General features: G+C 35.2%; 2 protein-coding genes across 2 annotated transcripts; one reads left to right on the top strand and one right to left on the bottom strand.

The window, feature by feature from the left end:
- Positions 1-122: 122 nt before the first annotated feature.
- LOC135690593 (uncharacterized) lies at positions 123-13,035 on the bottom strand. Its single transcript, XM_065208189.2, has 5 exons — positions 12,220-13,035; positions 10,014-10,215; positions 5,865-5,960; positions 5,281-5,463; positions 123-3,917 (listed from the first exon to the last, which is right to left on the bottom strand). Exons 2-5 carry the CDS (start codon positions 10,158-10,160, stop codon positions 2,652-2,654), a joined length of 1,692 nt encoding a protein of 563 aa, XP_065064261.2. The 5' UTR covers positions 10,161-10,215; positions 12,220-13,035; the 3' UTR covers positions 123-2,651.
- On the top strand, positions 5,819-9,574 carry LOC148960297 (uncharacterized). Its single transcript, XM_089113634.1, has one exon. The coding sequence runs from the start codon at positions 6,261-6,263 to the stop codon at positions 9,537-9,539; it is 3,279 nt and encodes a 1,092-aa protein (XP_088969760.1). The 5' UTR covers positions 5,819-6,260; the 3' UTR covers positions 9,540-9,574.
- Positions 13,036-13,086: the final 51 nt, after the last annotated feature.

Below are 13,086 nucleotides of genomic sequence, written 5' to 3'. Positions count from 1 at the left end.
CGCATTTTACTCAAAGAAACTGGTTATTGAACTCTGTGAATTGGAGTTGACTAAACTTTGTCTGTTCATTGGGTATTTTTTGAAAACGTATCTGTTTTCATTTGTTTTGCCCTGGTTTCTGTAAACACTAGCAAGAATCGCATAATGGTATTCCTTTAATATGAAAATGACAATAAAACATCGTTTTTAGATGGTGTACTGCAGCCTGTATTCATTTGTATTTTGTACAGAAAATTTCAGATTGCAGTGTTGGTTTGCCGTTTAAAATGACAAAAGAAAAACGGTGTTAATGAAGGCACTTATGATGAACATTTTTCTAAAATTTCAAGCCTTAAGGACTTCAAATCTTCATCTCTACCACAATCTCGTAGTGAGACATAATCTCAAACTTTTAAAAGCAGCTGAAGAAAATCCTTAAATTGTTTAGCGTGAAACAATGCACGAAAACAGTTTAGCTTAAAGGTTTGTTAAGAATATTAGTGGATTTTGCAAAGACCCTTTTATTTTGCTTGCTATATGACTTGCTGAAACAGGTTTCCGGTATGTTTTTATAAACGGATTGGCAGATTGACACACTTGAATATCATTGGAATATAAATATTGATTCATTATTGCGTTTCCTTCCTTTTACGGTTCAAAAATTGTTGAAAAAATGTATCTGCTTAGAAAATCCAGCATTTGAACCAGGTAGAGTATTTAGGCGATCGGATTTTGATTTTGATCATATGCCCTTCAATTTTGATCAAGGGCAATAACTTTGAAGATATTTCTTAATAATAGCTTTGAAAAAACATTTAGGACATACTGGAGTTTTTCGTCTGAAACTCTTTAGAGGCTATCGCCAGAAGGTTGCCTATTTCGATAGAGTTCATAAAACTAACTGGGGAATCACTTCTTATGATAATGAAAATTTGAGCAAAGAATTATCAGGCTTTGAAAAAGGCAAACTTCAGTACTTCACGGAGATATACAGTTTTGACATATCTGTATGAGCTCTCACTTAGAATGAGCTCGTTAGGTTTGGATTCGCAGCATAACGCGTCTTTGAATGAAATGGCTTTGGTGCAGAATGAGTCGTACATACACCATGCAATGTTGGTTAGACAAACCTCCTTGATATTTGATATTTAAGATCGTAGCTGTAAATACAAGAACAGTTATTGAAACGGCAGGGGTTACAAAAGAACTTTGTACTAAAATACGATTTATTCAGCTTGAAACTGGCTGTGCAAGAAGATCATATTTACAACGTAGATAACAAAACAGCTTTGAACAACAGCGCGAAACCTGGCTACCTTGAAAATAAGGCTTAAGCCTTAAGGGAATATCTAGGCGCCTCTACCTGGAGGGCTTAATGTAAAGAATGGAAAGAATCGTAGATAGTACCCATTTTGTCTGATACATTGCACTGGATATTTACACATTCTGAACGGGACAATCATGGTTCAGCTGGAGCTGGAAAAGGATTTGCCACGGAAAAGGTCATTGGAATTAAACGATGGGCTTGAGCTAGGATTGTCGTACAACATTCACAAACACAGCCCGAAAGGGTCGTAAAACACTTACTATGGGCATGAAAATTGGATTTGTAGCTACGCGGGAACAAGGAGCCTAGAAAGCCTTCGTGTGAACATGACTTGTTTTACTTCGCCTGTATGAAACTAAAAACAAATCTCTATCCTTCTCACATTTTACACTGAAGACCAGTGTCAGGGCATATGATATTGATATTGTCACAGAAGAGTGACGAGTAAAACAATATACTTTAATTTACATAGAAATCCGCTAATTTTCCGATTGCTGTCGAAAAACTTTGTTAGAGATCACTACTGCAAATATCTATTGCCCTTATTGATTTTTCCGTGCAAATTGTGAGAAATATTGAAACATTATAACGGCAATAGAACAAATTGCTTAAAATAGAAGTACAGTCGTAACTTTTTTACAATAAATTTCCTTTGGCGGTTAACTTGCTAACCTTAAACTTCAGTTTCGGAAAAAGATTTACAACCTGAATCGCTTTTTGTCATTTTCTAGCAGGGTTATTCGGAAAAAGTAAGGTACATAACACCCTTGCCACAGTGAAATCAAAATCTGCAGTATAAACTAACATCTCGTTTATGATTTATCTATTATACGCTCTGCTGATTCATAAACCTCGAATCTATCTCTATTCTTTAACTAGCCTTTAATTTAGACTGGCAACGATCGCGAAAATGATAATAAAGTTCATTGTGTTTGACGCCCACTTCAAACTTGAAAGTTTGAACCATCTAACAACAGCGCAATCATAAAATCCAATTTCCCATTGCAACTTGCAAGATTAGAGCTCTACCCAAATGGTTTTTCAACAATCAAAAAACAAGAATCATGTTGGAACAAATTCATTTTATAAACCTATTATTGAAGCAATACCCAATCTGATCCTCTATCCATACGTACTCAACGTACGCATCAAAATAACGTCCTGTTGCGCATATACGGTAACAGGAGAAAACCATTTTGTCACCCATAAACAGTGATCTGTCGATACAACGCTACGGTATACGACGTAACCTCGTAACAAGCGAAACTCATCTTGTCCCCAACAAACAGTGATCTATCGTCATGTTAATCCACGTAACAAGCGGAAATCATCTTGAAACAGCGATCTATCGATACATGCGCGAGTCAACATTACGGTCGGTCACATAATCCAATCCCAATCTTCTTTTTTTACGCGGTAAGAGTACATCATCATTTGATGTCTTAGGACTTGCCCTTTCATTGATGCAGTTGAATTTTGAAATTAGATATGCCTCAACGTCCCTGCAGATACCATTTCCGTTAGCAATGTTATCGCTATGCTTTGTCACTGTTTCTTTATCTATGACGTCATTTAAAATACTATCAAGGGCTTCCAACTTTGCAGACATCTCACTGAGGAGCATCGTATCCTTGCTGCATTTATAATTTCGTTGGCGAGCAGTCTCTCTCCCATTTCCCCATCCGAACGGTTCATAAAAATCTTCAGAACAGCTGCTATCCAAACATATCTCATCTGCAGAAATTGTGCTCTCATCTGAAGGTATTGTTATCACAATTTTCTTCTCCTTATCTCTTTCCTGTTTTACTTTGTCGATTGCACTGAACATTGACAAAGCAACCTTTCCGTACTTATCGACGCATGAGGCTGAACACCCGTCTGTGACACATATACTTCTCTGTTCTCCACAAGGTTCCGATCTACCTCCTTTACTTGCTGTAGGAGAAAACTGGTGATGAGATTCATTACGCATTTCACTGATATGCGCTTTTGCAGTCAAATTCAAATCAACATTGTTATTTTTGTCTAAAATCACCTCAAAGCATTTAGACTGTGAATCATTGTTATGTAAGTTACAGGAGGAATAACCATTACTAAACAGCCTCGAACCAGATTGTTCTCTATTGGTAACTGTGGTTTTGCTTAATGATTCTAATTCTCTGTACTCACAAGTCTCCCTTTCACAATCTGAGAGCTCTGAACTGTCTTCAGACAAATATGTTAAAATATCATTTTCTCGAATGCTACCGCTGGTTCTATCCAAAACTAATTCAAATTCATCATTTCGAATCAGAGTCGCAGATTGCACTCTAGAAAGCAACGGATCCTTCACAGGAGTTTGCTGCAAGACATCTTTGGGCACCGTCTGTGGAAAACCCTCTTCGGAATTACATGAAAATTTTTCAAAGCTCTTTTCTGCATCACAATCATCTACATTTTTTGGTGAAAAGGGTATAAACAAATTGAATTCATCTCCGACTTTTTCAGTATCAGCTTTCCAGTCAATTTGATTGTTATTGCCGAAAAACTGTGTTTGTCGCAAGATTTCACGATAGGCCTCCAAGCACTTGTCACCCCTGGCGCAAAGATGTTCTTCAAACAAATCACCCAGCTAGGAACAGAACGAAAAAACAACTGGAATATTGAAGCAAATTCGATAAACATTTTGATAAACAATGCGATCACTCTCTTTGAAGTAACTATTTCTGCCGTTCAAGAATGCTCCCTTTAAAGATTCAAGTTGCAAAGAAATACTGTCAAAGAAGTCATATAAACAACATCATTGTCCTAATGGTTCAGTTATTCCAGAGCAGTATGAGTTAAAGAAATGCAAGATCCTCACTTTCTGACTCCTGTCTAGATGGTAATAGCAATGAAAGTTGTCAGAGCCGTAAAATGCTCATATGACAAAAGTCCCTATCTGTACTTTCTTCTATTGTACAGATGAGTCCCGTTTTGTCGTACACCGGATAACTCGGATTTTCACGAACTCTGATTGATTTTTAACTCCGATCGGATTTCCCTACTTCATTCAAGTCAAAAGTCGTACCTCGGCTAGTCGTACCTTGCCAATTTGGACCATTTCCTTACCTTCCTTGAAGGTCCGACTTAATAGGATTCAGTTGTATATCATATTTAAGGGCACTAATACCCAAGGTACTCTAGAAAATTCATATTTATAGTCCATTTTGTGTTAAGGCAAAAACAAGGAATATTTTCGTATATGAAATGACAAAAATATCTATCTTTCTTAACAGATTCAGATTCATTGAAATGATGTTATTAGTGCAGTGAAAAAGTACCCGTCTTATTGAGTTGGGTAAACAATATCAAGTTTTCTCAAGGGTGGCGGACTCCTTGGGTGGTTAAGTTTACCAGGGCGGTCGCTGTTCCAACTATATAGATGAAATAAAGAAATCCCTAACGGCCCTAAAGAACATATAAGGCAAAGTCCACACTGCTCCTTAGTCATTCAGTCATTATTCTATTTCAGTTGGATTTTCAAGAACGCTCTCGGGCCATAGTAATCCATATTCAATGAAAACGCTGCAGAAGGATGCTCATCTGCTTTGTTTCGTTAAAACGACGCAGCTCAACAATCTCTAAAATGATCCGTAGTGTTTCGATAGTGCTTATTGATGTTTAGTTTGTTCCATTTGCATTTTGATTCGTTTTAAAAAGTAAATTTTCAAATTTACCCGTTTGCAACAACGCTATGTTAACACAAGGCCATATACATTGTGATCCAACTTTATGAGAACAAAGTTTTGTAAGTTTGTGCCACTTCATAGGCCATCCCAAACAACATTTTGAGGGCAATTGCAAGGACGAGAATGAATTAACAAAATGTGTAAAAGCCCGTTTCAAGAAGAAAAATAACCCTTCATTCAAGCAATCTAGCGCTACAGAATGTCTGAATATCATTTCCACCTTCACAAAAATACAACCTATCAACCAAAGGAATGGCTACTTACCCTTATCAAGATATTATTTCCTAAAGTCTGTTGTACTTTCTCCATCATTCGATTAAATTCTTCAATGCACGCCATTTTTGCTCTCTTCTCAGTAGAAATCTCAACAATCTTATTAGACTGGTACATTAACATATTCTTAAGTGCAGCAATGTTCCGTTTGATTTCAGTCACTTCTTGCTCTGTCTATAGACAAAAAATTAAAGGGGTAAAATTAGATTAAACTATAAGTAACTGCATCATTAGCAACATCAGTATGCAAGAATCGATGGCAATGCCAGCCCTAAGGGACTTAAAGAACAAAAGGTAAATTGCATATTAGGTTATTTAGATCACACAAAGTTTTTTAAAAAAAGACTAATTTCTTTTCCCTATATGTGGTGCTACAGAGACACAAAATAAGTATATACAAGCTTTTTCATTTGAGAGCCAGACAGATCACAAGTAATATTTTACAGATTTGTACACAGTGATACTATAAATAATAGAAAAAGTCAATTAACTGATATCATTGATATCTATTCAAGATAAAAGATAAAGGATAAATGAAAAGGGCTAAAATAAGGGATTTGTTTAGCCCAACTTACTAGGTTTTGAAGAAAACATTCTTCGCAATGAAACAGTTTATTCAACAATTCCCTGTTCACTGGTTTTGTTGTCACATCCAGCTTCTTCAAAACAATCTACAACATGAAATACAATTATACAAGAATATAAAACCCCTGTTGCAATGCTAAAAATATTTTACCTGGAAAAAATACCATTTAATTGCCATTGAGGTTCTATCTACCCAATCTTTCGTAAAATATATTACACTTCATTGATGTTGATAAATTTGATGTAAAATGTAAAATGTTGAGAAAAGTTTTGATCTAAACTCTAAATATTTTGTATCTTTGAGATACAAAGATGTGTTTGATCTTCAGCTGTATGAAGCTGTAAAGTTTGTTATTTTTCAGTTAATTTTAATCTAGTAAACTGAAATGAATCCTCCAACATGTCCTTGTGGCATTTGCCATAAAAATATATCTGTTAATTGCAAACAAGTGTTCTGTGACAACTGTCAATTTTGGGTCCATATTAAGTGTAACAATATTTCTACTACTGAATATAAAGAGTTACAAAATGAAAATGATGATGTGCCTTGGTATTGCTTAAATTGCACGATGGCCATGTTTCCTTTTGGTCAATTGGAAAATAAAGACCTATCAAACTTGTACGATTTCGATTTTCCATCCTGGGTTGATTCGGCACCATCCTTTGAAACAACATCTCGACCTATAAACTTGCCTAATTTAGATGATTACGATATTGATGAGCACTTGCCTTCTAATGTCAACTCAAATTACCATACTCTCCAAGACCTATCTACACTTGAGCATTTAGAAAATGACCTTTCCCTGTTTCATTTGAACATCAGAAGTCTCTCACTTCATTTGGATGAGCTTGTTTCAACTCTTGCAACTTTGAAAATAAACTTCGATGTCATTGGTGTGTCTGAAACCTGGAATTCAGTTGATAATCCTATTCAAGCTAATGTGGAAATTCCTGGCTATAGTTACTTTCCTTGCCAGTCACATAGTCAAAATGGTGGTGTTGCACTTTATGTGAAGTCAGGACTTACCCCAATCCCTAGACCTGACTTAGGAAAGGATAGTACAGATTTTGAGTCAGTCTGGGTGGAAGTTGAAAATAATGATGGGAAAAATGATTTGTTTTGCTGCACATATCGTCATCCAAGCTCAGCTATTGATACTTTCTGTGAGTATCTTCAAGAAATTCTATCCATTCCAGCTGTATTTAATAAACAAGTTTTTATTCTTGGTGATTTCAATATCAACCTTCTTAATTATAACTCTAGTACACCTGTCACAAATTACGTCAATTTCCTCATTTCAAAGCAATTTCTGCCACATATCATTCATCCATCTAGGGTGTCTGGATATTCTTCCACTCTTATTGACAATATTTTTTCTAACATCTCTGACAAAGAAACCTTAAGTGGTAACATTATGACTCAAATAACAGATCATTTTCCTCAATTTTTAATTGTCAAGCATGCAGGCATCTCCTATAAGAATCTGTCTTATTTCCAACATGATTTCTCTAACCTCAATGAAGAACATCTCCTAAACGATTTTTCAAACCTTGACCTTACTTACTTGAATGACAGTGCTTTAGATGTGAATGCAAAATTCAACAGACTCCTTTCCAGCCTTGATGAATTAGTCATAACCCATGCCCCATTGAAAAAACTTACCAAGAAAGATATTAAGTTTAGGAACAAACCATGGATAACTGGTAAAATTAAAAAAATGATGCGAATCAGTGATCGGTTTCTTAGAAAGTTGAAAAAGAACAATAGTCAAGCTCTTGTTGATCTTTATAAAAAGTTTAGAAATCGGGTGTCCGTTTCCTTGAATCAAAGTAAAGCTAGCTACTATTATAACTACTTTCAAAAGAACAGTAACAATATGAAACAGTTGTGGTCAGGAATTAAATCAGTTATCAATATCAGAAAGTCAAGCAATGTAAATGTGATAAGTAAGCTTAAGGACTCAAATGGGAACATTACATCAGATCCAGCTGTTATTGCAAACATTTTCAATAAATTCTTTGTTAATGTTTCACATGATATAACTAGAAATATACCAAGACCGATCAAATCACCTGTGAATTTCATGGGAGACAGAGTTAATAATTCATTTTTCATTGCACCTTCAATTCCTTCTGATATATCAGACCTTATCTCTCTCCTAAAATCTGGGAAGTCTCTTGGACCTAACAGCATTCCTTTGAAAATTTTAAAATGTCTTTCCCCATTAATCTCTTCTCCACTTTCTCAAATTATAAATAATTCATTTCAAGGCGGGATTTTCCCTGACAAGATGAAATTGGCCAAAGTAATTCCACTTTTTAAGAAAGGTTGCCCACTAACAGCATCAAATTATAGACCTATTTCTCTCCTCTCTGTTTTCAGTAAAATCACGGAAAAGGTTATGTATGAACGTCTATATAAATTCCTAGAAAAGCATGAAATCTTATATACATTACAATTTGGTTTTCGTGCTAGTCATTCCATTAACCATGTCCTTGTTAGTTTAACAGAAGCCATCAAAAATTCATTAGACAATAGAAAATTTGGTTGTGGAATATTTATCGATTTGCAGAAGGCATTTGATACAGTAAATCACAATATTCTTTTGATGAAGCTAGAGCATTATGGAATTAGGGGAACTGCTTTAGATTGGTTTAAATCCTATCTTTCAGGTAGGAAGCAATATGTGTCAGTGAATGGATCTAACTCCAGTCATCTCAGTGTTACCTGTGGGGTTCCACAGGGTTCTGTCCTTGGTCCTCTCCTTTTCTTACTTTACATTAATGATTTACCTCTTGCATCTTCTAAACTATCCTTTTACTTATTTGCTGATGATACTAACATATATTATGAAGCTGAAAGCCTTAAACAGCTTCAAAGTGTAGTTAACAAGGAACTAAAAAAAGTGAAGAAATGGCTTGATGTTAACAAGCTGTCACTGAATATTGACAAAACCAATTTCATAATGTTTAAGTCTCCTCAGCATACTTCTCCTGAATCTGTAAATATCAAAATTGGAAAGCTTCCTATCAAGCAGAGTTGTTACGTCAAATTTCTTGGTGTTCTCTTAGATGAAAACCTTTCATGGAAGTATCACTTGTCTGAACTGTCTAAAAAATTGGCCAGAATGTGTGGTATGTTTTTCAAAGTGAGACACTTCTTACCCATTCATGTTTTGGTCTGTCTTTACAACTCTTTGTTTTCACCTTTCCTCCAATATGGTATTTTAGTTTGGGGTCTTACTTATGAGACATATATCAATCCAGTGTTGTTGTTACAGAAAAGGGCCTTAAGGGCAATTTCATTTGAACACTTTACTGCGCCTTCTACACCCATCTTTTCAGACTTGAAGATTCTAAAACTACAAGATCTCTTTCACGTGAAATTGCTTAGTTTTGTATATGAATGTGTAAATAAAATCTCTCCTTCTTGTTTTCACTCTTTCTTTAAGTTAGTTGAGTCTGTTCATCAATATGGTACTCGGCAAGTCATCAAAAATAATATTTTCCTAACCCAAAAAAATACCCTGCAATATGGTCTTAGGTCAGTGCGTTATTGTGGAGCTAAATACTGGAATGACACTCCTGTGGAAATAAAACAATCTCCATCTGTTAATAGTTTTCGTCAAAAAATCAAAGCTTTCCTATTTGAAACTAATTACTAAATTTTGGAAAAGTGGATATCAAAAATGTCACCATCTGCCCATCAAGTAGTTTTGTCAACATCATAATGTCAATTAAAGAAATCAATTTTATATGAGATACTTTTATAATAGGGGGTGTTCTCTCCTCGATTAGTCTAACTACTGAGAGAGCTCCTCCTGTAAGTAATTCCTTCCATACAATCTATCTTGTGTCTATGTTTTGTATTGGTATATTGTATTAATTTCTTGTATTTTAGATGTATGCTTGTCTTGTTATTGATAAATTGTATGTAGTGGAATTTAAAAAATGAAAACTGAACTGAACTGAACTGACAAGATAACAAGATGCAAAATACCTGCTTTCTTTTAAGTTAGATAATAATCAATTTGAGAATGGTAGGATATCAAAAGCAACAAGTGAGCAATTCTATTCCAAAGCACATTTAAAGAAATGGGATTTCAATGGACACAACAAAGAAATTTGCTCAGTGTTACCTGTAATTTTGTACTAAGCCATGAATTGAGAATGTCAGACCTCACATCTTGGACTCCAACAACAGTTGTAAAGAACTGGAGCATTTCCAGCAGAACTGGTAGCTTTGATTGGTGATATTGCAAAATTTTTCGACCAACTTTTAACATTATCAGACACAATATCTCATACCATAGAAAATCCTTAAACTTCCTGTTATATGTACTGCAATGAAAAAATAATTAAAAATTTTGGATTTCAAACAACACACATTGTGCATCGCAGTGTGCAATGCTGATTAATTAAGATAACAATTTTTGAGGCAATTTCATGCAAGGAATTGGGCATCTCTTATTAGCAAAGTCCCATTACCACTAGCCCACAGTTATACAACTTGTTGGATGGGGCCTTTTACGAGGGGGTGTTATAAAATTGTAAATAGACATTAAGAAAACATTATTAAAAGACCTGGTATATTTTAGTAGGAATTTCTACATGAACATTTAATTAATTATTACCAAAAGTATGAAGTTTTTGTGGTAATTGAATAAAACGCCAAAGGCAACCCAAGATGGCAAAATCAACAAATTGAGAGGGGGCCGAGTGGGGGATCTCCTTGGTTTTCGCCAAATCTTCCTGTTTTTTTAAGAAAAAATCTGAAATTTCCAGGTTTTGAAAAATATAGGTTGAAATGTCTGAAGTTGGTGCTTAGAACATGACAGATTCATCATGGCACTATGAAATACTGTCAATAAAATCATTCCTTTAAAAATTTCATATACAAAATCCCTTGAGATTATTGTTATTACTTACCGTAAATCCTCGAATTGGCCCCCCTCGAAAAAGCCCTCCCTTCGAATAAGCCCCACTCTAAAACTTCAAATAAGCCCCCACCTCAAGCCCCCCCCCTCAAATAAGCCCCCACGGCTACCATATATTATACGAATTAGACCCCTCAATTTGATGGTTTTTGCCAACTGAGGTTGCCTATGGCATTTTATTGAATTACCACGACAAATTCGTACTTTTGGTAGTAACTAATTAAATGCTCAACTAAATTAAATGGAGTTTTTTGGCCTCTTGAGAAGTTAATTTGTTAAACCAGGGTTAGATGTGTGTTTCGGGGCCTTTTTATTCCCTTGGTTAATCTAGGGGTATTTAAGGTTTTGGCATAGCATAGGGTCTCATCTTGCTTGGTGAAGCCACAATACAACTAGGCTGTTTTATTGTATTTTCGCAGCCCTCCCTCCCTCATTTTTGTTTCTTTGTGCAAGATGACTTTTTAGTATAGCTTTGCGTGTTGAGTTTCTTTTATGGCTTCGTTAAAACCTCTCATACCTTTAGGCATCTTTTTTGCTTTTTGGCGTTTTCTGATGCTATTTCCCTTAGGACCCCAGATGCCTCTGTTCATAACAAATGCACCCAATGTTTTAATTGCTCTCATTTTGTTCCTAACCGCACTTATGTTTTATTTCATCCAGGAACTTGAGATTTTAGATATTCATTCTATTCCCATAAACACAGTGCCATTTTCACAATGGCACAGTGCTTCCCCCACTGCCCCCGTAGAGTAAGGGCAAGGGGGCAGCTGCCCCCATGCTTTTGGCACCCCTGTATGCATTTTTTTATAAGAACACACATTTGTCCATAATCACTAGCAGTCATTTCTTTATTTTTAAACCTTACCCAGCAAAACGTCTTAGAAACTATATACAGTATAAACTTTTCAAATATTTGCAAAAAAATCACTCTTAAAATAAGAACAATTTTCAGAACATTTAAAATTATCAAAAAGTTAAGAACATCAAGTCTCTGCAAAAATTATCTGGTTCTTATAAAAAAAGAGTGTATGCATGCAAATTCCATTGAAATGATTAGCTCTGTCTGATTGATTTGATTATATTTTATACTTAGGTAACTCAGTACCTTTAATGTGTTTATAAACCATAATTAAAAACAGATTAAAGGTACCGAGTTACCTAAGTATAATTTGTCATACAACACACAGGATCTCTTAAAATCCTTGGCCCAAAAAGCCAGTGACCGAAAACATGATTATATTTTGATTACGAATTAACCTTAACAAATTTACATCCTGGCCTCATCGGCACATACTTTCGGTCCAGACGCACATTGGGGACAATTTTACTTCGTGCCTGTCTTGCCTCTTGGGCGACATTTCATTGGAAGATGAAGCAATTAGAAACCAAACTTGGAAAACCCATTTACCTGCTATTGGAGAGCTACGTTCCAGTACTTGTTTCTGGCAAAAACTTGGAAACCAATCAAGAATTAATCGGATAATTCAATCAAACGTTATCTTCGTCTAGATTTTCGCTTGTTCGGTTCGTTTGTTGATTTGCCAATTTTTAAAATACGGAGGCGCAAGAGCATCTCAGCGACAAAATTGAAACGAGGCTTTCCTGATACAAAAGAAACTAAAATGTAAAAAAATACTGTAGTATGTTTCCCAATAATTGTCAAACGGTAGTATGTTTTTCTTTATAACAGTGCACTGAATGAGAAGGAAAACAATGGGCTGCCCCCCCAAATATAGTCTATTTTTTAATACGTCAAAGTGAGGCTTCTCGCATCGGCTCGATGGCAATGTGCCTCCAAGGAATAATTGTTCGTTCGACTTCCCAGATTTCCTTAAATTAAAGAGATTTTGGGTTTAAAAAAGAATCTTAGAATCTGTTAAATTGTTTAAAATCTTGTTTGAATTAGAGAAGCATTGACCCTTTCAGATAATTGTGGCTGTTATGAAAGTATGTAAAACAATTTTGGAAAGAAATAAAGTCATACTCTATATTTTATTAAACCTTTATCATTAGCAAAAAGGACTAAGCGACAATAAGCATGTTATAAATTTGAAAAACCGGACTGGTTTGCGACGAACAGGCCTAGGCGTTACGCCTAAGAATAACAATTGCAACGGGCAAAATGCTTTTTAAGACAACGCTAACAACGAACTTGTTGATAGAATGAAATCTGAAACTTCTATTTTATTATTGAAGAATTCCTTTTGAACACGTGTTCTTGCATTTACTCTCGTATTATTAAATGTCAACGCATATTACATTTTGTTATAGATTT

The sequence above is a fragment of the Rhopilema esculentum genome, chromosome 4 (assembly GCF_057945365.1).
Source record: "Rhopilema esculentum isolate cy_ngs chromosome 4, ASM5794536v1, whole genome shotgun sequence".
NCBI lineage: Eukaryota > Metazoa > Cnidaria > Scyphozoa > Rhizostomeae > Rhizostomatidae > Rhopilema > Rhopilema esculentum.
Note: the sequence above shows the minus strand (reverse complement) of the source record. Positions and strands in the feature narration are given on the sequence as shown.

Excerpts from the sequence above, each read along its gene's own strand:
- LOC135690593 (XM_065208189.2), bottom strand. The coding sequence starts at position 10,160 with ATGTTAAAAGTTGGTCGAAAAATTTTGCAATATCACCAATCAAAGCTA. Across the intron at positions 5,961-10,013 it reads GGCTTAGTACAAAATTACAG|ATTGTTTTGAAGAAGCTGGA; the intron begins GTAACACTGAGC and ends TTCATGTTGTAG. Across the intron at positions 3,918-5,280 it reads GAAATAATATCTTGATAAGG|CTGGGTGATTTGTTTGAAGA; the intron begins GTAAGTAGCCAT and ends TTCTGTTCCTAG.
- LOC148960297 (XM_089113634.1), top strand. The coding sequence starts at position 6,261 with ATGAATCCTCCAACATGTCCTTGTGGCATTTGCCATAAAAATATATCT.